Below are 26,077 nucleotides of genomic sequence, written 5' to 3' on the forward strand. Positions count from 1 at the left end.
GGCAGTAAGGAGGCCTGGAGGTGACTACAGCCTGCAGAAACCACTGATGGGTCCATGCAGAGGTGCACATCAGCAAATAAGACAATAATGTAATATTCTTTTATTTAGAAAAGCACTGGTGGCCATGGGTGTGGAAAAGTTAACTGAGGAGGAGGGACTCGGTTGGCAAATGCCCCTACTCTTATTTCCTCGGGTGCAAAGTTTCCTGGCTTCCTCAAATGTCAAATCCAACTTTTCCATCCCGTTCCTCCTACGTTTGCTCTTTTTCCTGACTGAGGGAGAGATGCAACTTGCCATGTCACACAAACAGAAGTCACTTGTTGCACTGTAAAATCTGATAAAGTGATCTTACTTTACAAAGTGTAGCACTTTTTTAAAGGAGGTCAACTTTTAAAATTAAAGTGTACAGCTTCATGCAGTTTGAAGACATCTGAATGAAATAAAATGTGGAATATTGACGACACTGTAAATCTTAAAAGTAAAACGTACTATATTTGCTTCCAAAATGAGGTGGAGTGGAAGTATAAAGGAGCAGAAAATGGAAAATACTCAAGTAAAGTACGAGTACCTGAAAACTGTACTTCAGTACAGTCATTTTTTGCCATTCCTTAAAGGGGCAACATGTAGATTTGGAGAAGTAAATTCAACCTCAGAATTTTAATATGTACAGTGTACAATACTCTGAAATATTTATCTTTTCCATTAGTGAATAAACAAGCTGTTCTCAGAGGAAAATAAGGTCCCAGAACACTGTTTGAAGCTAGGAAGGTGGCAGGGTCTGCCACATATAAACAAAGTAAAACAGTATGAAACTGTGATGTCCTTTAAGGTCAGTTTGTTTATTCAGCTTATTCAGTCATGAAAACAAAGAGAGCTTGTTTATTTAGTTTGTTTATACATAAAATAAATCAGTCAATAAAGATCTTTCTCTTCTGATTAAAACTTCTTCTCCAACACTACAGTCGTGCACCTTTAAAGAAATCGTAGATCTGGTGTAAGTCAAACACTGTATGCTGAAATAATCATTGCCACTTGACAACTGGAGGCTAAAAGCCTTTATGGAAGTAATTTTACAAGAGCTGTGGCCCACATGCATTAATAATTGCTCCTGCTCCTAAAGCCTGAGGATATTTCACAACGCAGGCAGTGCCAGCCATCTCTCCTCCACCCAAACACATTTTGTCAACACATCTGCTGAGGTTTAAGATTTGGAGTACTGACAAGGGCTGGCATTCAGCGCAGGGCACCGAGGGTGGATGATGCTGCAACACTTAAAGAACGCGGATACGTCAGGCCAGCTGTTGCACGCCGTCAAGGGGGCTTGATCTTTAAAATGTCTCCAGGTTTGTTCAGGTTCCTGACAAAGGGCATGCTGGTGAGACAGGCAAATGTTTGGACAGCTGTTCTTATTGTTGCCAGGCTGTCCCACCGCAGGGACTGAGCACACATACAATATGGCTACAGTACATCTAATGGGCTCAGAGAGGCCGCTGAGGAGGACTGTTTGTTCCTCCAGTATGTATTTCTTGTTACTAGCACTTAAGCTAAGTCCCTTAACTTCATCCCTCCTGCTACTAAACTGTGAAGCTCACAACTTCATTTTTGGAAACAGGTGGAGGATTTTTTCAAGACAATGGTCAATAAACTAACTTGTGTAGAGCATCGACATCATGAATACTCCCTTTATGAGTTTTAAAACATTATTTTTGCCACATTCTATTTCATTTAAATCTGAGCACGTTCATTTTTAACACATTAGATTAAAACAGGGGAAACCTACACTTTACCCAATGGAGTAGTCTGACACAATGTAAAATATTCTTATTCACTTTCTTGATGAGAGTTGGACGAGAAGCTTGATACCACTTTTGCCTTAAATTAGGCTATCACTAGCAACCTAGCTACATTAGCTTAGCACATAGAGTGGAAGCAGGTGAAAGGTGCTGGCCTGACTCTGTGCTGTGGTTTAAGCTAACAAATTGACAAATTACATCTCATTCGTTCCACTCACAAAGTGCAGTTAGGTGTTTTTGTTACCTTTGGACAGAGCCAAGCTAGCTGTTTCATCCCGTTTCCACTTTTTGTGTTGAGCTAGGTTAGCCATCTGTCAATAACGGCACGTTTATAGTACAAACATGAGAGTGGTGTCAATCTTCTTAGCTACTCTCAGAAAGAAAAGCACAGGCCTACTCTGCAAAATAGTCAAACAACAAGGTTTGTTCAAAGTTAGGAAAAAAACAACAAATGTCCAGACAAAGCTCCAGATTTAAAGCAACCATGTTGATAATTTGGCTAACCTAGCTCAACACAAAAAGTAAAAACAGGGTGAAACAGCTAGCCTGGCTCTGTCCAAAGGTAACAAAAACCCACGTGCTCTTTGTGAATTAACCAAATGAGATGTAATTTGTTACTTTGTGAGTTTAAAATACCGCACAGAGACAGTGAGCTCCTTTCCCCTCGTTTCTACTCCATGTGTTAAGCTACGTTAGCTAGCTGCAGGCAATAGCTGCATATTTTAAGTACAAGCATGAGAGTGGTGTCAATCTTCTTAGTTTAACGGATAAGCATATTCCCCAAACTGTCAAAACTGTTCCTTTAAATTGCTCACAGTGGAAATTTTGGCTGCACATTTGTGTAAACCTGGATTTGACCCTGTTGTTAAATAACAAGTGAAAATCTGATAAATGCAGTTTGCTCATATGGAAAGTGAACATAAATGAAACCAAAACGAGCTGTAGGTAACAAACAAACTGTCAATTGTTAACCAGAGTGAGCGCAGCAAAGGTCACATGAGAATATAAATATGAATCTGTTCTCCTAGTTTTTGTGCAGTGTAAAAACATGATTTTATTACCATGGATGTCAATGACCTCAACTTCCCCCCGGTGTAACAGTAAATTATGTCTCTTTTTTACTAGGTGCTTCCGTTCTGTTCACCAGCAGGTGTCAGTGTTTCCAATCTTTCCTCCCTCTCTCCTCTCTCACACAGCTGCTACAAACATGCCATTGATAAAAGGATGTTTACAGTTTACAGTTTCCCACAATTCTGAGCGGTGTGTGTATGTTTGTGTGTGTGTGTTGACATCAGAGGGCTCATTTTACACACGGCCCTGCATTAAAAACTGCTGCTTTAGTAGCCTGGATATTTCCTGTCCTTGTCCTAATCCCCCTTCATCAGTGCAAGCAGGGGATTTATTGTTGGGCTGGAGAGTATTCTCAAATATAATAAGCCAAGGGGGGTAATTCAAGAATTACATAATTTCAGTGTAACTCTATTGTATTGTATTCTATTGTTCATTCATTGTTCATTGTCTATTGATTTGGTGTTTCTGTGTATTGTGTGTTTCTGTTGATATCTGGCACTTGTATTTTTCCAAATGATGTTAAATAAATGTTGCTTTTCTTCTGTTTCTGTAATATGTGTGTGTGAAGGCCTCTTGACCTCTCCTGACACATCTGTGACTGTCTTTTTAGTAATCTGAGTTGACCTCATGTGTGTCCAAATAAACTAAAGTATGTTCCTCGAGTGCCACCTTTGTTTAAGTGACCACACATTGTTATCACATGGGCCCCTTACTGCCATTCAAAATAACAGATGACCCTGATTCGTTTAATTATTCATTATTGCATTGCTCATTAATTTCAGTAATGTATAGTTACAGGGTAATCAAGTCTTTTAATGCGGCCTTCCGGATGAAGCTGGGTGTTTTAAAGTCATCATTCTCCTTCTGTCATTCCCCACATCTTATTTCTGTAGTGTCCTTGAGCAAAGCAGCCTGTAGTTGAAAACCCATGCTCATTGTGTTATTACACAACAAAAGGCGAAATGGGGATGTAGTACCGCCGCAGTCCGCCCTGATGTGTGCAGATAAGCTGCGGCACTGATGGGACACACACACACACACACACACACACTGAGATGTGGTTTATGAGGAGAAGTGCGCAGAGGAGACACGACGCTTCTGAATATATTCACCCATGACTGTCGGCTGTCCCTAATTTAACTCCGAGCGATGTAATTGGCGATGGTGGATTTGTTTACCATATTTGGCAAGATAGTGACACAGCGCGCCTGGGAATTGGACGAGAGCGGCCGTCATTCACAAAAGTCTGCCTTCTGGAGCTTTACAAACAAAGCGCGTGCTCACGGGAGTTGTAGTCCAAAACAAACCCGTTCTGGGGTTACTCGAGTGGGAATTCACCCCCTTCGCGGCGCTTCCAACGCCACGTGCGTGTTATACTTTAAAACGCACTCGCTGCGATGAAGCATTTTCGTTCAACGTGTGTTTAAGTGTAAAAACAGACGCGTGGCAGTCGGTAAAAAAACACGCCGAATCGAGACCCTCCGCTCGCAGCATACAAATCCCACCGGCGATGCTCTCACCCGATTGGCCGGCGCCGCCTGTCAATCAACGCCGCGCTCCCTTCTACTACCGCTCCTACAGTAAATATTTGTGTTTGCTCAACCGGCTGTAATGGTGGACGACTGAGGCAGAGAAGCGGAATACAACAAGAGTGAAGCAAGAGAGGAAAACGGTCGAAAGTCTGTCTCAGAGCCAGTCGCCGCGAGTAGGACACGGGGCTTCGTCGAAAAATGGATGAACTCAAACATCAAGTCATGATTAACCAGTTCGTCCTGACGGCGGGTTGTGCGGCAGACCAGGCGAAGCAGCTTTTGCAGGCGGCACATTGGCAGTTCGAGGTAAAAAAAAAAAAAAAAAGAAAGAAAAGAAAAGAGAAGAAAGAAAAGAAACAGAAAAATGATAAGGCTTCAATGTTAGCTAGAGTCGGCGGGGTAACGTTAGCCACACGGCTAATGTTTATGTCCGACCGACCGTTAGGTTAGCCCCGGCTGGAGCTCGCCTGTCTGCCTCGCGACACTTTTTAGCAACACAAAACAAAGCGTTAGTGTTCGCTGTGTGTCCCTTTAGGTCGGCCCGGTCTCAAACAACAACTTTTACTGGATTTAAAGTAGATATATGTATATTTGTGTGAGCTTTGGCAGGAGTAAATCTGTAGGACATACACAGTAAAGCAGTGGGGCAGAGCGTCCAGCTAGCATATCCAATTAGACTTTACTCTAGATTAAATACTATAATCCGACACATGACAGCAGTGTACAGGCGAGGCCAGCGAGTGCTATTACGCAATAAAGATGACCGCCGTGTTGTATCGACTAGCCTACTAAAGAGTACTTTCATTGTTTAGTCTGCGGTCAAGCCAATATAGATCCAGCTTGTACATTTTTTCCTTCGCCGCAAGCTTCGCTGTATTGTTTGGTTTTTGCTTTAAAACCAGCACAGAAACAAGCGATGTTCGGACAAAAATGTTTTGCCCCCCCATCTATTTTTAGTGCCCTTCTTCTCCTTCTATCACCAAATGTCATTCATTTTCTCTATGTGTTTTTTTTCTTCGTCTTAGACTGCCCTCAGTGCCTTTTTTCAAGAAACAAATATTCCATATGGCCATCATCATCAAATGGTGAGTGCGAGGGGGAGGAGGTGGTGGTGGAGGAGCAGGGTGGTGGTGATCATAACACACTGTTTATTATTCTGTTTATGTAATTCTAACAAGCCTGATTTCATGCTAGTATATCTTTAAGGCTGATGTGTTGCTTTGGGTGGGATGGGGGAACAGGAGGAGGAGGAGGAGGGGGGCGATAAACAGCCCTTATAGGCCAAGAGGGATGATGTTGTACTAACAATAACAAAGCACATGTCGGCCATGTTGTGAGCTTCCAGAAATAAACACACAGGCAGGCATGCAGCCGCAGCAGCCACACTGACAGAGAAAGAACGAAAGAGGGAGAGAGTAATGTGTGGGAGAAAGAGGGAGCTAAATGCAGATAGAAGAAATTCTTCATTTTTTTTTTTATTGTGTCAGATGAGGTGCATAATGACAGGAAGGGCCCCCTCAGTTTCTGGGTAAGACAGGGAAAAAAAAGTCTCTTTCCAGGAAGAGGACAGCTGCCTCTCTCAAATAGACCCTGTGCAGTTGCCTCTCAGTAATTTGACTGTTTGGGGTTGCTGCTGCCGCCCGACACGACACACATTTCTAGGGGCAGTCAAATTGGAGCAGAGCAAACTGGAAGGCGTTAGGGCTGGAGGAGACTCTACACACACACACGCGAACACACAGGGGTTGAACATTATGAAACACTAGCAGTATTTGGGCTTTTAGCAGCAGCAGCAGCCCACTTTGGCAGCACACTAGTCTTTGTTTGCAGCTGCATGCATGGCAGCATCCGGTAACAGCTGCCCTCGGGAAGACGCAGATGTGGGGGCATTTTGGACGACACTGTTGATCATTTTTAAGCTGCCATCAAGCTGTTTGAAGAAAGGGAATAAGATTGGAATTTTTATTGTACAGTGTGTGTACATTTATAGCCTCATTGTAGTTGGCAAACGAAACGGTTCACGCCAAGCTGAATCATGTTTATCACAGCTTTATTGTAACAAAGAAAGGCGCACCTCCTTTATCATCTGAGCAGTAAATAAGAGCATCTCCGTCCTCTATTTAGCTCATGAAATGTCTCACTTTAATTTCGAGAGTAAACAATCTGCCAAGAGCTGTCCCGTTCTGTCTGCCAAACAGGGCTGAGCTTGATTGCCGCAGACACCGGCTAATGAAAGTCGGGATGCAGAGCACCTACGTGTGTTTGTGGTGTCACTGTTGCAGAAACGTTCTTGCATAATCACAAGTTCACGTTCCCTTTTGTTGCATACGCCAGAATGTGCGTACGTCTCTCGTGCTTTACATGCATGCGGCTGCATTTGGTGCATGCACAGAGTGTGTGTGTGGGCATGTATGTGTGTGCGTGTGTGTGTGAGTCACAACAGTACTACAGTAGGGCAGCGTGTCCAACCTTCCTGCAGCTTATCAGGCCACAGTGTTCACCAGTATACAGATCTAATCCACTTTGCTCTCGCTCTCACTCTTAACTCTCTGTCTCTCAATCTAAACATGAACGACATTAAGTTGCATTTCTGTCGCACATGCTGTTGCATCAATGTTTTGCCTAACCACACGAGCTCAACTCATCCTTGAGATTGCTATTTTGGCTAGAAGCCTCTCCCCCAGCCCTGCTGGCCCCAACAGATAGCCTGTAGACATGCAGTTCTTGGCAGTGCGGCGGGTTAGGACGTCATGTAGGTCAGTTAGTTTATGGATACTGCTCAGTGAGCTGCTTTATTCTATTGTTTCCGAGGTACTGAAACAATGCATGAGGCTGAACATAATGTGCCAAATCACTTCCCATCTAAATATGGCATCATGGGAGAGAAACCATGTTGGATACAAGAGCGCTGTTGTTTAAGAAACACATTTGTATCTCTAAACAAAGCTTGTCTGGAGAGGATTTGCAGGCCTTGTCAAGTCTGATTTTGTTCACATGCGCTTTGCTAATTCATAATTTGTGCATTGTATGTCAGAGGTTTATACCCTGTATCAAATATCAAATGGCGAGGTGAGTTAACCCACTCATCAGTACAGTCTTGTGTAATGCTGTGAGGATTTAGCTAAAGCTCCTCTCATTATGATTTCCTTTTACTAGCAATCCCAGAGCCAGGGGAGTGCCTGTGCTTTGACTACTATCTCTGCACAGGCACACATTTAAGTCTGTGTTTGTTGTTGTTTTGTGTGTCTCTTTCAGTGAGAGCGATGAACAGATTGTCCACTTGTCCTAAATTAAGCCATCAAAGGTTACGTCTATGTCCCACGATGGACACCCAGGCCCTTAGCTCAGTCCGACCTCTCCCAGTCTTCTCCTCCACACGCCCTGCCTTTACAAACAGTGCCACCGCAACACATTCCTACAGGATGCGACGCTAACGCCAGCCCAAAATGGACCCTTTCACAGCGGAGGGTGCCGGTACACCTAGAAACATTGCAGCCTGTCTCTCTTTAGTTTATACACTCTCACTCTCCTTCCCTCCTGCGCTTGCTCTCTCTCTGTCTTTCTGTTTCCAGATGCAGAAGGATCTAGAATTCACTTAGCCATTTATGTTTCCTGTTGGAGAATTTTATAATCATTCCCCGTCCTCATCATCTTCTTTTACCATCATTCTCAAAGCGGTTTCCTCTCAAGTAACAGAACGACTTACCGGCATGTTTGCTCATACTTGGAATGCATGAGGTCGAAGTTGTATTTATGTTGCTTCTGGCTGTTTTGATGCTGATCCCTCTCATCAAATATCATGCACATATTTTTGTACTCCTGCCTTCTTTGTTTTCAGACATTTTTTTGGGAATGTCCAAAGCTCATTTTAAGGCATTTTTGAATGAGTTGCCTTGACAAAGTCTGAGCTATTTCTGATACTTTTGTCACGTCAATGCTGAGTAATAAGACAGGAAATCACGGTCATTTGTAAGCAAAATTGCCTTAAATGGGTTAGATTTCCTTGGAAAGTATTTTTGGACAGTGCAACAGCTGTCTGTCTTCGAGTTGCTCACTGTGCGTCTCCATGAATTAGGAAAGGAAAAACGCTGACATCTTCACACCAATATCCGTGTTTCCATGATGAATCTCCCTCCATGTGGGGCTCGTACACTGACAGTAAAGTGAATGAATGAATCCTCATGTGACCACAAAGGAGGAAGTAGCCCAGCTTGGATGATTTTCTGCTGCCGTCTGGGAACATGTGACCCCCATCATGTGACTAAGCAGGGAAACGAGCTAACTTAAGCCACAAAGGCTGCTTCACATGTGTGTAATTTGTGCCAGAGTCATGGTTGTTAAAAATTTAGTGAGGTGGTCCTTGTGCAGCAGCCCTGCGGAGGAGTGGAGTCAGGGCTGTGATGTTGAAAAGTATGTTGTTTTTAGTAGGTCAGGCTAATAAAAATATTTTCCTCGTGAATCCTATCCGCAGTCTTACAGTTTATCTACCTCCTGTTCTCACTTGGATATGCTTTTATTTTGATGTAAAAAAAAAAAAAAAAATGCTTTTAGTTCTCGTTTTAGCTCCTGGTTCTTTTTCCTTTCTGCAGATCTCACTTTCTCATTTCCTCATTAATTAGACGAGCATATAAGCTAAATATAAGCAGTAAGCACAACCAGGCCTAGTCTACATGCTGCAACCAGCAATCATGACCAAACGGCTCCATGGTTTCAGTCATCACCTTTTTTTTTTATTGTGCTATAACTGTTGTTCTTCACTATCATCACGCACAAGACGTATGAAAGAAGGATTTTATGGAGGGCAACGTTCAGTGCCAACTGATGGGGTGCAGTGACGTAGCAGAACAGCATTGGGTACTGAGGGGCAGTGATAAAAGTGGGCGTGAGGTTGTTTAAAGGCTGTTTCCTGGCAATATAAATACACAGTAGGAGAAAGGAGGAGGGATGGAGTGTGTGTGTGTGTGTGTGTGTGTGTGTGCATGCGTGTTTGAGGGGGTGTTTCTGGTAACTACAAACATTTGGTTTTGGTGTCCGGGTGTGGCTTTTGAGAAAGGTTTTTTAGAAATCTGAACTTTCTCATCCATGTAAGATCTCATCCCAGTGAGATTTGAAGTGTGCGGTGTGCCCATGCAGAAGAGCAGAGGTATAATTACCCTCATAAATCACGATGTGACAACATGGACGACTGTCTGCTGCTATTTCTCTCTCTGTCTCAGCCTCTGTGCGTTTATCATCACTGCAGGAGATGGAGGAAGGCTAACTGAAGTATATAAAGGCTACTTGGATTGTTTCTTAAAGGGGCGCAATGCAGTTTTGGAGAATAAATTCAGACAGAATTTTGATATTAACACAATTTCATACTGTTTTACTTTGTTCAATGTGGCGGACCCTGCCACCTTTTCAAGCTTCTAACAGCATTCTGGGGGACCTTATTTCCCTCAGAGAACAGCTTGTTTATTCAGTTATGGAAAAGATAAATATTTCTGAGTTTGTATTATTACCTCATTAATATCGTAAATATTATATATATATATATATATATGTATATTATATACACTTCTCCAATAGTCCACATAGTGCCTCTTTTACAACCAAAAGTTTATTTGTTGCCGCTCCACTGCAGACGTTACTTACGGACGATTATTAAATGCAGAATGAGCTGAAGTCCGGTTTTTATTTTCTGTCATTGTTGGTGTATTTAAGTATGATTTTGTGTGTGTGTGTGTGTGTGTGTGTGTGTGTGTGTGTGTGTGTGTGTGTGTGTGTGTGTGTGTGTGTGCGCACTCACACACTGTAATCTACTGGGTTTTTGAATGCAGCGATGTATCTCAGATTTCAAAGTTAATCATGTCTAGATGGGTTAATGTTGTTAATGGGTGTGCATGTATCTGTGCCTGGATATGTGTGTGTGTGTGTCTGTGTGGTTGTCTGTATCCGTATGTCGTACAGCCATGCCAAGCAGTTAGCCACATCTGAAGAGGATTGGCCTGCGTTTTGCATGTTCCAGCGTGTTGCCCTGCATGTTTCCAGGAGCACGACTTCCCAGAACCCTAACCACACACACAAAGGCGCGTGCGCAAACACACACACACACACACACAAACTCACAGGCGCACACAGGAACTTTGGCTCAAGGGACTCTGGGAATGGGAATCCATGTGGGATAGCTGCGAGGACCAGATGTGTTTATGAGCAGTGGAGTTAGATTGGGTTTCACGCTGATTCTAGGAGTCACTGAGTACACACATACACACACACACACATATAAGCACACACAGGGGTTAGGCCTATGGCTGAGGAAACACAAGCAGCACATGGGACCCTCGCCTGTTTCACAAAGGAGTGTTGTCACACTGTGTCTCCTCGGCCTCGGTTATTTCAGGTTAGCTGCAGCCAGGCTCAGGTCAGCGGACGTCTTCACAGCTACCCCCTGCCGCCTCATCATGCTATTCCAGCGCTTTTACCTTCCTTAGCCTTGTCCTTCCCTTTCCTGGTTCACATTCATGACCCTTGACGCATCACTGAGTCCATGTTTGAACCTCCTCTCTGTTAGCTTCACAATTATTTAATTTATTTCAAGGATGCAACTAATTTGACATTTTGAGCTTTAAACAGAGGTTTGTCCTCATTTGTCCATTTGTCTTTGTCGTCTGTCTGGGCTTCTGTGTGCTCCTCTATTAGATCAATAACTCAGTTTGTTTATTGTGAAGGCAACACTGATAAGTTTTGATTTGAGTTTTTATCTAAATAAAAGTGTTCTGTGGTTCAGAATGAAACTTGAAGCTGACACTGATAAGAGACCCTAATAAATGGGTTGCATGTGAGGTGAAATAACAGCTGAACTTGATCTACAGTGTAGATTGAGAAAGATATCTTTCGGTGTTTGCATCATAATCGTGTTTTGTTTTCCCTCATGATGACCTTTGGCCTAGTGGTTTCTGTTGCCAGACTGTTACCAGTCGACAGGCCAAACTCCTTTTTCTAGATCCGCGCGAGCCACTGAACATGTATTGTCAGCCTGTTAGCCATTGTTGTGAGCAGTGCGGTGTGTGCTGTTGCGCCACTCAGTCCTCTTATCTTTTGTCAGTTGCTGCTTTCCTTTTCTTTCTGTTTCTGTCCTTTTTCGGTCATCGCTCTTGTCTTTTTTGTTTTTCTTTCTCATTCTCCTTCCTGTATTATAGTGTCACAACAGTGCACATGAAAACAGAGCCTGGCTAATGATCAACTGAGGCCCCCGTGAGCACAAATCCAACTATGCTCCTCGGTATGTGTGTATATAATATTAACTCAGACATACACAGACTCAGGGCTCAGCTGCTAGAAGCTGGGAGAGGTCGAAGGAGCGAGGGGTCACGGATGAGGAGGGGAAGGGAGGTCACTTAAAATGTCCAGCAGCACCTGTTTACTTCCTTTTTTTAGTTTGTGAAAGAAACGTGGTAGGTAAGCTGTGTGACGGGATAATAAAAACACAGACAGAGTCGCTTGTCTGGTTTGGTATGTATCTGTGTGTTTACACGAGTAATGTCACGGCAGCTTGTAGAGGATGTCGGCAAACACATGGATGAAGGTGCTGGTGTTTTAGTATTTTTACCCCCAGTCAGTACCTGAAGTTAAGTATTGGGTATCACTAAAATACGTCGAAGAATTTGGAAGAGTTCTCTCTTTTCAGTATTAATGAGGTAATAACATAAGCTCAGAAATTTTATTTATTTTTCCATGACTTAATAAACAAGCTGTTCTCAGAGAAAAATAAGGTCCCCAGAACACTGTTTGAAGCTAGAAAGGTGGCAGGGTCCGCCACATATAAACAAAGTAAAACAGTATGAAATTGTGTTGTCCTTTATGGTCAGTTTGTTTATTCAGTTTATTCAATCATGAAAACAAAGAGAATTTTGTTTATTTAGTTTGTTTAGGCATAAAAAAACAGTTAATGAAGATCGTTCTCTTCTGATTGAAGTGTCCCAAAACTACATAGTGCTCCTTTATGCTAGCAGCTGTATGTGTTTGTTTGAGTTTTGTATTATCAGGTCAACTCTTCCCTTGAAACATCCAGATATTTAATTTAAGTATCCTTGTAATGGTTAGCATAGTTGCTATACTTGTTAATAGGTCATGTTTGCACTGGATCCAACTGCCGAGCTGGAGCTCCAAAAACAATATAAAGCTCTGCTAGCTTACATACAACATAAGAGTTCCCCTATTTAAACATTTAACAGGCAGAATCATGCACAGCTTATGCAGCAAGGCCTTTTCTTGGCTATCCTTTATTCTTTCCCCTCGCTCTATCAGCTGGTGTCAGCTTTTCTTCTTCTGTTTTATCCTTTTTACTCCTCTCCTCTATTAACTAATTTGTCTTGCCCCTCCATTTAGCCCTCATTTCCACAGCATCTGTAACATCAGACCGTAGTCACATCAGTATGTCTTCTGTGCAATCCATAAATGGAAAAGTTTATTTTATTGCGTCTTTGTTTGTGGTTTATTGCTGGTTTTACTGCCAGGTTACAAGTAGGCTCTGGATGTCACATTGACCCACACGCTGCTTGTTTATTGGACAGAGTTTTGGTAAACCGTCATCTGTTGAGGTTACATATTTGGGAAGCATGTTGTCAAAACATCCAATTCCAGTTCCCGTAACCTTAACAAAACATGACAGACTTGTCTGAGCTCTCTGGCAGTGATTTGATATATTGAAGAGGCATTTCATTTCATCTGGAGGCCCAAGTTTGATTTTTATCTTGCTAATCATGGCTTGGTCAACATTCATCCTCTTCTTTTCGGTCCCACATCTGGGTTCACGTCAGTTGTTCAGAACATACTGTATTGCAGCACCAGAGACCTGCACAGTCAGTGTTGCCAGGGTTGACTGCCATTGTCCTCACATGCCATACGAAAGGAATGAATGTTTCCGAATGCATATAAACTGCTTTAAACATGAACGCACCCAAGACTAGTCCAGACCTGATGCTGTTGGAGCCTAAGCAGCCTCCCACACATCCAGCTCTTAACACCAGTTACAACAAGAGGTGCAGCCAACAGTTTGTCATCTCCTGTCCATATCTGGCTACACCTCTCAACCTTAATTGATTTAAAGACTTCATGTTCCTTTTTTCAGTGTTGTACAGCTTTACACCCCTTAAATGCCCATTTAATAGTCCTTAACTGTGCGCTGTATCGCAGTTTCAGTGGAACAGTTGGATTGAGTGACTTTTTGACTTGTCCAGAGTTATGTGGACACCATCATCATTGAGTAAAATGTTCCCATCAGTTGAGGGTTATAACGTGGCCTGTCATTTTAGCCAAGGAGAAGAATGCTATACTGTACAACACAATGTGGATGGGAGGGGATGCAACACATTTGCTTTTTAATAATAATTTAATAAAAACATTATTGCCTCATCATCAGCATAGGAGTCTGTCTGTAGTTGTAAGAATCTGAGCCAGAAACGGTCTCCAAATGTGGGCATTTCTTCTGTTTGGCGAGTAGATGTCGTCAGGTTATGCACCACACTAGCAGGTAGATGTTTGTGCCAAAGTAGTCATGAAATAAAAACTATGCTTGGAGCCATTTATTTTCACAGATGTATCCATGCTTCTGTCCTCTGCTTACTGTGTTGGAGATTGACATACACAGATAGAGAGGGACTTTATGTTGCATTCAGAAACATTGTCAAAAACAGGGAATGTTTTATCTTTTTTAAATTTCCCTTTGTTGAAATACACAGCCCCGCATTTGTTATTACTCTCCTGTTCTTTCACCACAGCACTTGAATAATTATATGCTAAAATTATTATATCCCATACAGTCCTACATTGGCAGATTATATTCTTATTAAATTGTTATCAGCAAACTCACCCATTTTCTTGTACAGCAGGTCCCAGATATTTTATTTCTGATAATCTTCAAGCTGTTTCTCTACAGCATTATTTAATAGTTAAATGCTAAAGTCTTGAAATGTGAGAGATGTGACGTCAATTAATGGATTAAATGTTATTTTGTTATTGCCAATCATTCCGGACCCCTGAACATGAATAAACATCAGATGCAGACCTTTTGAGTAAGACGTTTGAGAACCCCTGGTGTACATACTGAACGGCAAAGAAAATTAAAAAAAATTATATGAACAGGGTTGAAATGATGGTAGCTAGCAGCAGAAACTCCGGACCATCCTAGACCATATTTCACTGTGTGTAACTAAACATTTTAGGCAGAGCGTACCACCATACCTTGCCAGAGGCATCAACAAATGACCAAATTAAGATTCTATGTGTTGATGCCTGGTGGCTCAGTGCTCACACCTTGTCTTGTTTTTGCAGTTGTACACCATGTGTTGTTTTGCAAGACTTGGTGAAGCAACATTTTCCGACCAGTTACTGTCAACGTGTTATTTTGAAATTCCCCCCAAAATCCAGAATTTCAATTTTGATTGCTTCCTTATCTTATGAAGTTTACAAATTGGCTATGAAGTAGTTTGTTTCTAGAGTAACACAAGTGTCATTTAGCATTTATAAAGCAGTAAATCAGTGTCTATCCTTGTCCAAATACTTCATGTATACTGTACATTATACAGAACAGCAACTTAAATGTTATATTACAGTCAGAAACTTAATTTCCAATAACACTGTGGTCCTGTGGATGTCAGGCCGCATGCTTCGCTGTGATTATCGCGTCTCACAGATCTCTCAGCACAGTTTGCTGTTAGCGCTGACGAAGAGCGTGTGAACTGTACGCAACAAGCCGCAGACTGGAGGGAGAGGGAGACGAGGAGTGGGAAGTGAGAGAAAGATAAAGAAGGGAGAGAAAACAGACACGTCATAGGTTCACATTCACGTTCACAGCTGAGGAAATGATAGAGAGGAAGAAGTTGTGTTAGTACTGTTTTTCAAAATGTGGACATGGTGAGATTAATACATTTAAAAAAACAAGCATAATAATATAAAAATATTAAGGTGCTTCTGTGTATCTTTTTCAAAGCCAACATTAGCTGGACCTTGGCAACTATAACTTTCTCAGTATAAATTTAATTTGACACTTTTGGTCTATTATAACTCAAGTTAATGAAAAGAAGCTGATCACATTTCAGTTATCAAAAAACAAAAATCTGTCTTTAAATTCCTGTGACAGCTGCACGAAAAACATCCAGAGAGCCTGAAATGAGATGAATGTGAGTGTGTGGTTGTAGCACCGAGGTAAACGTTACACAGAGGAGGTCAGCTGGGGTCGCGAGATGTAACTGGACCCTCTGCACAAGTATGCAAGAGCATAGAAAGATCCTCTTTTCAGCCTGGCACATACACACACACACGATATGTCTGAGGAATGTGATCGGTCAGACTGGAAATAGCTCATGTGTTTGTGGACAAACACACACGGATGTACACAAACGGAGGAGTGTTGAAGGTTTGGATGAAGCCAGGCATGTTTAGAGTGGTCGCTGCCTGTCAGCCATGCGTTCCTCATGCCGGGCTCAGCAAACACACTTGAAGACAAGCTGGACAGAGCCGGGCCAGTGCGACCGCAGAGCCGCTCCTGCCTCAGCCACGGCCCGTCAACAAGATCTCTGCTGCTTCCTCATAACCAGCTGTCCCCATGGCAACCCCTCTCTGTTGGCTCTGTTTTGAACACAAACTGGCTCTGGCTGTCTGTTATTCCCCCTGTCTCTCCATCTGTATCATGAATAAACGTCTAGACCTTGCTGCTGTAACACAGTTTCTGCAGTCACACACACACAGCCCGTCATCCTCACCTTGATACAACTACAGCCTTTAACATCTGCATGTGTGTCTCAACAGTTCTGACCGAACAGGAACAGCATGACAGTAAATGTCTGTGGTCTTCCTGTTGTGAGTCTGACTTGATCTTTAATGTTTCATCATGCTGGATCGTTAACCAGCTAACAAAGCCGACAGACAGCCGTTTGTTCGGGTTAACTGAGCTGACTCTTCTCAAATTACATCCCACAGTGTTTTAGAGACGAGACAGACAATTAACTGTCCCAGTAACGCAGTGTGTAACCTCGATTTGAGAAAGGTTTACCTCACCAGACCTCTCATGTGCTGTCTTAAAATTACTGAACTCAAATGCATCCATTCTTGCCCAGTTGCTGTGTATTTATCTAATACTGTATCTGCATACAGATGATTTGCTGATGGTACACACATAGTTCTTCCCAACTGAGAGGACTCCGCTCAAAAAGTATATAACATGTATCTCAAATATCAGTCATAACATTATACTGTATGTACTAAAGAGAATACTTATATGGAAAATTGCGCATGTATTGTATCCCTCTTGTTAGCTTGCCATCCCCCCTCCGTATCCCCTAGTAGAAAAAAGAAGGCAGGTGCAGAGGGGTTGTTCAGTTAAACATGATAGTATAGTCTGCCTGACTCATTGATCCCTCTGCTGTATGACGTTTGTTGTTTGTTTCTCTAAAATATCACCAGTCTAATTGTGTGTTCACACAGACAGCAAAGTGAATTTTTCATCAATGCAATGACGTGAATAAATCGCGTGTATCTACGTGCCAGGTGACGCTAATGATGCAAATCCGTGAAATTGCTGTCATTCGCGCCGTGTCGTGTCAAAGGAAAAGTTCACCCAAAAATGAAAATGTAGTCATTATTTACTCATCCTCATGCTGATGGAAAGTCGGGCGAAGTCTTGTGGTCCACATTAATTTCTTTCTCTAAATGTAAGGGAAAAAAACAACTAAATTAAGCTAATTAAAATAAAATGGCTCCATACAACTTGTCTGGAGCAATCCAAGTCTGTGGAAGCCCCAAGATCCAAAAGTTATGTTAAAAGACATCCCAGAGACTTGGATTATGCCGGACGAACTGCAGGGAGTGTTTTTTTATATTTTAAAACAAGTCTACTTGAGTTATTTAGGAGAATGCTGCAACACTGTTTTGCTGTGAAGCTCCAGAAATGTTTTGTGGACTGCGACACTTCACCAGAATTTTCATAAGCATGGGGGTGAATAGATAATGACTGAAATTTCATTTTTGGGTGAACTTTTCCCTTAAAGGCCTTTTTTCCTCTCCTTCATCTTCAGTCTGTCTCCAAGTAACCGGCTACTTTAAATGTTTCATGTGTGAACGGCCAACTCCGTCATTATGCATCATCTGTATTTATAAAATCAGTTTGTGTTTGTTATTATAAACAAAGTGTTACATAGTTAAAAGTCAAAAGGACATGAGAAAACCATCTAGATTCCACATAGAACAAAGTGGTAAGACACCAGCTCTTACATGGGCACATAAAGATCCTTGCTTGTTAGATAAATCAAACAACATAATTCTGAGGAACGTATTTTTGTCATCCTTTATGTACACAGTTTTGGTTTAGTGCATTTGTCAGTAGTCCACAGCTAACGCTGATTCTTAACAGATGAACAGATGAACAACAGATCTTTTTATTATTAAACCCACAGTTGTAGATCAGTATGCACACGCTTTTTAATCAAAATCTAGAAATATGTTGATCCCAAATGAATAGCTTTCTTTTTGTCCGTTTTTCTCAAATAAATAGGGCTGCAACTAATATTAATCTGTTGATTATTTTCTTGATTAATTTATGTAGCTGTTTGGTCTATAAAATGCGAAAAAACAGTCGATCAATTCGATTTCGCTTTCCCAAAGCCGATGATAACGTCCTGAAGTGTCTTGTTTTGTCCACAACCCAAAGATACTCAGTTTACTGTCATAGATAGCAGAAACCAGAAAATAATGACATTAGAGAAGCTTGAATCAGAGAATATTGACCTTTTATTTCTTAAAAAAATCCTTAAACCTATTAATCAATTATCAAAATCATTGCCGATTGATTTAATAATCTCTGCAACTCTACAACTAAGCCCTTCCATAACTGAGCTGCACATATCTCTAGCATACCTCACATGCCTCTCCATCCATATCTCTTGTACAATGTATGTGTGATTCAACTGCATACTGTCTGTTATTTTCGCCAGCATGTGTGTGTGTGTATCTATGTGTACACACAGGTAGTGACTCTCTTAAATAAAATATTAACTCTCTTGCTGCAGCCCACGTGCCTCGTCTGTTGTTCGGGAGCCAATTGGATTTGACCCTCAGTCTGGTCGCACCGCAGCGATCTGCAGCGAGAGTTAATCTGCGACTAGGCTGCTTAACACACACAAGGGGAAATCACACAGTAACCTGCTTCTCCTGTGTGCTGCACCAGAGCAGCGCTTTAATCTCAGTGCAGGGAACCATGTGGAGTTTATACCTCTGCAGGTCACGTGATATATTTCCCATATATGTTTGGCAGTGATGTTTCTTTGGATCATCGGTGAATACTCGCTGACAGGTGTGGGCTGTGTTGAAGCTTCTATCAGTGTCAGATCCACTCTCAGACAGCCTGGCAGAGAAAGACAGCTGCTGTGTCTTTGGACCAGATCCTCTTCCCCGTGGGTCGATACCGTCTGCGTCCAAGGTCCCCTGCAAAGACAGACACACATGCCGACACTTAGAGGTGTGTAGTGTTATTCCATGAGTGGAGGAGTGCGAGGTGGGCAGTTGTGAGACACTAGCGCGGTTTTGTCGTCAGCTTTCCTCCCATCTCTCACGTTTTAGTTAAATATGATGCAAAAATAAGTCAAATGTTTAGTCTCCTAGCTGGCTGCAGGTGTGTAGGAGTTTACAGATGAGTAAGTCCGATACAAAGGCCTCAGTCGACATCTTCAAAGGTCATGTGTCAGCATTTTCTGTATCATTTTCCAAGGAGCCAGTAGGCTATTGTTTTCTACGTGAACACAAGTCACGAGGTCTGACAAATCCAACCAGCAGCTTCCCCCGCCAAGAACAGGAAGGATCACAGAGGTTACTTCAGCATTCCAGGGTGTCTCTTTACCACAGGAAACAGCCAGAGACATGAGCCAGCGTTTCCTGTCAGAGCGCACACACTCACCTTTCACAACGGCGTGCGACTCTGAGAAAGTGTATCTCGGTCCCCGGCTCCGGACTGTACATACGCGGGGCTATAACCTGCAAGCCGCAGCACTTTTAGGGGGCAAAGTGATCCGATTACACCCCAAGGGAGGTGAGGTGTTCCTGTCACCCTTGTTGTTTTTCTGAAGGCTGCTTGTGCGCTAAGGCAAGCGTGTCACACTCTGAGCATCCTGGGTGATGGAGCCAGATAGCACGGGTCAGCCTGAGTTCTGCCTGTCAGTGAGGGGAATGTTGTTTTCCAGCTGTCCTTCTCTCTTTTCAGCCTGCGAACATACTTCGTCCAGTATTCATGTGTGACTGCAGCTGTTGTTCCTCATCGTTGAATCATGGAGCCGATGACTCCCAGTTCCAGAAAACTCACCCCCCTTAAAACAGAAAGAGACATCTGACCTGATTCTGTAGACAATGTTATCTGGACACTGTGTAAAGAAAATACTTTTCCTAATGCCTGTGGTGCTATTTATCCATCTAGATTGTTTTGGTGTGAGTTGTGGAGTTTTGGAGATGTCAGCAGCAATGTCTCTTTGTAGAAGTCGTGACCTGGTTACACAAGATAATCCACAGACTTTGTTGTGTGCATATTCACATTGCAACAAAATTTGGAGGGTACTTTCTCAAAATATCAACACAGTGACATTAATTAAATTAAATAATCATCAGTAACATGTCAGTAAATTCAGGAAATTAGATTCCTGTACTGTAATGTAGCCTTAAAAACAGGGAAAAGATGACACTTATGTCATATCAGGATATACACGCTTCCTTCTGTACAGTGGTATAGAAAGAAAATCATTTTTAACTGTTCACAACAAGGCCAATATCTCCAGAATTTTTCGACTCACAACAAAACAATCTAGATGGATAAATAGCACTACAGGTAAGAGGTAAAATATGTATTTTTGATTTTGGGGTGAACTGACCCTTTAAGATTATATTAATCACAGTTAATAAATCTGATTTAATTTGAATGGTAACTCAGATTCTGTCATGTCTTGATCACAATCCTAATCCTGGGAGTTGCCGAGCAGTTTTCTTCCATTGTTTAGATCCTGGTGATTCAGGGTTATTTTGTCATGTAGGCGCCTGCCCTGTTAGCCTCCCAGCCCGGGATCTTATTTTTAGAGGACAGGCCTCCTGGCTAAACAGCGCTCCACCTCTGCTTCCCTGTGGAGTACAGCAGGTACTTGTTGTTTTCCTGGTTACAAATGGACGGGGACAAAGAGGAGGAAGCAGGCCGCGGAGCAGCGATGAGGATGAAGGCTTACTATTTCTGAGCAGCCGAACATGTTGTTCACATGGCACGTTAGCTGCAAGGTGGTAGGTTCATTGTTGTTTTGGGCACACGTTTGTATTGTGTGTGTGTGTTCCTGGCAGCAGAACAATAACAGTGCTGCCACAAAGGAGGGTCAGAGCAGGTTGGAGCACAGGGGGATATAGTAAGCCAAAAAGACTTGTGTGTGTTTGCTTGTATGTGTGAACACGTTTCTGTAGTCTGCTCAATACTGGACGTCATATTGCAGTTGAAACAGGAAGTGGATGCAAACAGAGGACTGTAATGTCATCATCGGGACCCTCTGGGGAAGCATAGAGTGCCTGGGATTCCCCTAACTTTCCCTTCAGTTATACAGAGCAGTTTGCCTTCTTTGGACAGATATCTGCTTTCAAACACTGCTGAGAACTTCCTTTGAGATGTGACCTGTAATGTACACGGCTGCAGTAACACTGTTTGTTGGTGTAGGCCCATTTTTTCTTGAAGATAATCGTACAGCATAACATGATTTTTCCATTACAGCAATGTTGGAGTTCATCATTGTGTTGTAATAAAGGGAAAAACCTCTTTACAGCAGCAGGATTTTACAGTAAAAGTCAATAGTCATGCTAGAATGAAATCCATTAAAAGGCAAAACCTGGGCTCTCCACTGATGAAAGTGTTGTGGTGCTGCTTCAGTATAATCCTCCAAGTACACTATAACCCACAGCTGAAAGCAATAGGTTCACAACATATTGGGAGTCAAAGAAATCTGCTGATTATTTTCCTGTATAAATTAATTAATTAACTAATTAATTAATGCCAAGAAAAAGAGAAGTAATGATAAAGAAATAGTGAAAACTACATTTTCTCAGAGCCGAGGGGACATTTTCACATTTTATCTGATCAACCGCCCAAATCCCAAACACGTTCAAGTTACTATCAGAGAAGAACAAAAAACTAGCCAGTATTTAGATTTGAGAAGCTGGAACCCCTGCACTTGGTATTTGTGCTTGAAAAATGACTTAATTCACTATCAAAAATGGATTAATTTTGATTTATCAGCTTATCTTCTCAGCTCTACTCCAGATATCGGGCGTTGCTAACTGAACTAGAAGTGGACTTGACATGTTAAGAACAAGTGTGTTGAAACTACAACAAACATTTATTCCATTATCAATTAATCTGCTGATTTTCGATTTTCTTTAAGTATAGAAAATGTCAAAGAAGTGTGAAAAATGCTCATTGCAATTTCCCAGAACCCAACTTGACATCTTCAAATTGCTTCTGTCCGGTCCTAACCCCAAAGACTCTTCATTTACTATCATATATGGCAAAGAAAAGCAGAAAATCAACATATTTAAAAAGCTGTTACCAGCAAATGTTTGACATTTGTACTTGAAAAATGACCGAAATGATTAATTGATTATCAGTCCACTCTCTTTTGATCGACCAAATAATTAAACGAAAGTCTAAAAAGATAGAAAGTAGTGGAAAAGGTTTTTTATAGTTTTTATTTCTGTTTCTTCCTGTTGTAGACGTGCATTAATTCTTCTCTGTCCCTCCTCATTCTCAGATGTGCACCCCAGCCAACACACCAGCGACGCCCCCCAACTTCCCGGACGCGCTGACCATGTTCTCCCGGCTGAAGGCATCCGAGAGCTTCAACAGCAGCAGCGGCGGCAGTCCCATGGCCGCCTCCATGGCCACCTCACCCCCGCCCCCCCAGGTCGGCGGCTGGGGGGTCTCACCAAACGTACCTAATGTGCCGCAACCTCCACAGGGACTCTGGACTCAGGGGCAACCCCCCACGCAGCCCTGCCCCGCCTGGCCCACGGGCGTGAACCCCCACGCGGGCGCCGAGCAGAAGGCTAGTGTAGCGATGGAGGCTGAGAGATGAAGGGCAGCATGGGACTGAAAAATTCTCCCTTCCACTTCAGGGAGGGAGGGAAACGGGCGGAGGGAGGGGGTGAATACAGAGAGGAGGGAGGGAGGGAGGTGATAATGGGTGGAAATGGTTTTTGGTCTTTTTTTCCCAAAAAGGATGAAAAGGATGTGGAACGAGATGGAAACTACGCAAACCAAGAAAAACTCAACGTGGACATTTTAAGAAGAGGAGAAAACCAATGCAAATGTCAATACAAAAATAGAAAAAAAAAAAAAAAGATACGCACACACATAGTAATAAGAGAGCAACTGAAATCTTTGTTAGTTTTTCCTAAGTAAATGCATAGATAAGAGAAATATTATTGAACTTAAAAAAACCCAGAAATTTTTAAAAAACATTGTCACGCCCAAGGATTCTCTGTGACGTTCAAGGACATTCAAGGCAGCAAACTTAATTTTCAGTTTTTCGTTTAGTATTTTTTTTCCTCCATCGTTTGAGCCGGTGTTTTTTGCCACCGGCGTTTCTGCAACTTGTCTGTGCTGCATGAGGAGAGAGGGACTTTGCAATGCAGTGTTTGAGATTGACTCAAAGAAAAAAAAAATCAACACGCACTTGAGTGTGAGTGTGTACGCATGTGAGCGGGTGGTCGGTTTGTAATCAAAAAAATGTATACACGCACACACATATATATATATTCACACATACACACACACACACACGAATACACACACATTAGAGTTTAGAGGCAACACCTCCATACTGTCATCCCCATCCTCAAAGGTGGGACTTTTCTTACCTCACCTGGTGGTCACCTGACTTCTTTCAGCCAATCAGGGATTCTTCTTAAACCAACCGTTGCCGCCGCCGTCGCCGCAGGACATGTTTTTAAAGGTTTTTTCTTAAAGGCAGCAGCCGACTCTGGTTTATGCTAACTGATCCTTGCTGCAATGGCTTTTCCTGACAGTTTTCAAACCTGGGCTCAAGACTACAACTGTCCACTTTTTTCTGGAGATTTGGGTTATTACAAGAAAAATGAGAAATCATGGTTTAATATAATATCGTTTATAAATGCTAATTGTTCTGTTTTTTTGTTGAGAGGTTAAGGGAGGTGGTTTTGAAAATGGGTGGGACTTCAGGTTGATTTTTTTTTTGGAAGGAGTGAATCAAACGCAGCTAAAACGGCTACAGATTATAAAAAAAAAAGAAGAAAAACACGACTACTCCATCTTTGTAAACAGAATTGCCACTTTGCATGATGTGTTCATAACGTGTAACATCTTTTGTAGCAAACATACATGAGGTCGAGACATGTTTATGGGAGGGGCGTGGAGCTGAAGATGAGGGTGGGGTGGTGGGTCTAAATCCCAAAGCTAATAGAAATGCAATAGATGCGAGTTTCTCACAAAATGTCTTGTTAGATAAGAGAAACAAAGAAGAAAATGGGTGTGGGGCAGCTTCGGGAAGCCCACCACAGGCTATTTGGGGACACTACAGACTACTTTCAGATATACAGTATATATAAACCCTCAGAAACTGTACGACTGAGGGGTTTTTACAACATTTAGGTCTCTAGTTTTCGACCGGTCCCTGGTCCATTGATACTGCTGAGGGACAGTTCAGGGATGACCCTGATATATGGCAATATTTTAAATGCAGGGTCTGCCCCTTTTTTTTATTTCTCCTGTTTGGATTATTTTTCCATTGGATAAAAGAGGAGAGAGTAAGAAGAGATATTTTGAATAGCTGAAGGTCTTTTTTTAAAAAGATAATTGGGGAAATTATGGATATAATAATAAATAAATAAGCAACTTTCTTTTTTTTATTTAGACTAATGTTTGAGTTCATCCTTTTTCCATGCTTCATACTTTATTTGGTTAAATCAGAGCGTCTCTGGGTGGGCCTGTTCCTAAATGGTTTCTCATGTATGTTTCCCCACTTGTATGGCTGTATGAGACCATTCCCACAATATTTGTGGACTACCTGATAATTAACTTATCATTTTTTGTGAACCTAAATAAATATTGTATGTCAACCTAATCAGCACTGCAGTGTGTGTCTACTGGCTGTAAAGATGATTTGAAGTGTCATCTGGTCTCCGGAAGGAGACTAGAGACTATAAGACATCAGTGTGGTCTCCATGACGTCACTCACTGGTTTCTTGCTTGGCTCGGTGTGGTGGCTCCTGAGCCCCCAGGGACAGCGCTGGGCTTTGAATCCAGTTAATCATTGTGGCCAGACCGTGTAATTGTAACATCAAGTGATGCACACTGGGCCAAAAAAAACTTCTCCCATAATGTTACATTATGAAAGAAGCAACTGTAAAACGATGAATACAAGTTTTTTTTAGCGTCACCACCCCACGAATCAGAATTTGAGCCGTCTGACCTGATAACATGGAAAATGTAGCAGCCGCACCATTCTATTATTGTTTTTCCCATTCATGTTAGCGTTGGGCTAAAACGGACGTTAGCCCCTCTGTTGGTGGAAGTCTCTTGTGCGTACACTCGATGGGAAGCACAATGAGGAAGCTATGTGGAAGACACAGGTTCATTTAGGCCCAGGAAGTCAAACTGTTTGGCTTCATGCAGCACTTAGCAGCTTTTAATAGGAAGTAACAGTCTCCGCCTCTGAAGCTGTATCCAGATTTACCCTATTTAGATCCATGATAAAGACGCGTTGCTGACAGCTAGCTAGACAGTTAGCGAGATGGCTAGCTAGAAAGTTAAGTGTTGCTCAAAGCAGCCACACCCTTAAAATTATGCGTGACTTCAAGTGTTAATATAATTTAAACAAGTGAGTTATATAAACATTTGTCCCCTTACAGTTGGCATGGACAGAAAAATTTAGCTTAAATGACCGTAAACAGGTTTACATTTCTGCTGCAACATTGGGCATTTTAAAATAGGAGTTTTAAAGGTGCAGTATAGGTTAAAACATTAAAAATTATCAACAGAATGTCAAAGACGTTTAGGTATAATGTCGTAGAGAGATGCTAACCAGCTAGCCCTGTGCATGAAAACCTTCATCCAAAGCTCCTGCGCAAGCGGTGTGAACGCCAACACTTCACCTGATTGTCCGGCTAGCTCTTTTGCTTACTGAGCTAACTAACCAACAGTAACTAACGTCTCGGATGTATAAAAAGAATACAGTTAGCAGCAGTTAGCAGTTACTCCGCTGATATGCTTCCCCTAGTTGTTGGCAGTATAAAGTCTGATGAAATACTTGCTTTTTGAGACAGCCTCAAGTGGCCATTTGAGGAACTGCATTTTTGTAGCACTTCTGCGTTGGCTTCATTTTTCAACCCAAGTTTTTCAGTTCGCCGCCTGATCGAGACTTAATGATATATGTGACAGTGTGAGGAGTGAGTGAACTAGAGACACCAGACCAGAGCAGTGTGGTAAATAATGACAGTGGGAGATCATGGATGCATCATAATCTCACGCTTGGCTACCTCTCAGCCAGGCAGATTTAATACAGCCACCCAGCCAGACTACAAAGTCACAAACCTCCGTCTGTTATTGCTCCTCGGCCGCTCTCTCTCTGTCTTTGTGTCTGAGAACCTAGAAGTCTGTGT

General features: G+C 42.2%; 1 protein-coding gene across 1 annotated transcript; it reads left to right on the forward strand.

Moving 5' to 3' along the window:
* The first annotated feature begins 4,315 nt into the window (after nucleotides 1–4,315).
* ubald1a (UBA-like domain containing 1a) lies at nucleotides 4,316–24,540 on the forward strand. The gene is made up of 3 exons (XM_084343242.1): nucleotides 4,316–4,702; nucleotides 5,422–5,481; nucleotides 22,192–24,540. The coding sequence occupies exons 1-3, from the start codon at nucleotides 4,595–4,597 to the stop codon at nucleotides 22,513–22,515; spliced, it is 492 nt and encodes a 163-aa protein (XP_084199368.1). The 5' UTR covers nucleotides 4,316–4,594; the 3' UTR covers nucleotides 22,516–24,540.
* Nucleotides 24,541–26,077: the final 1,537 nt, after the last annotated feature.

This window comes from Pagrus pagrus, assembly GCF_965226575.1.
Source record: "Pagrus pagrus genome assembly, chromosome: 21".
NCBI lineage: Eukaryota > Metazoa > Chordata > Actinopteri > Spariformes > Sparidae > Pagrus > Pagrus pagrus.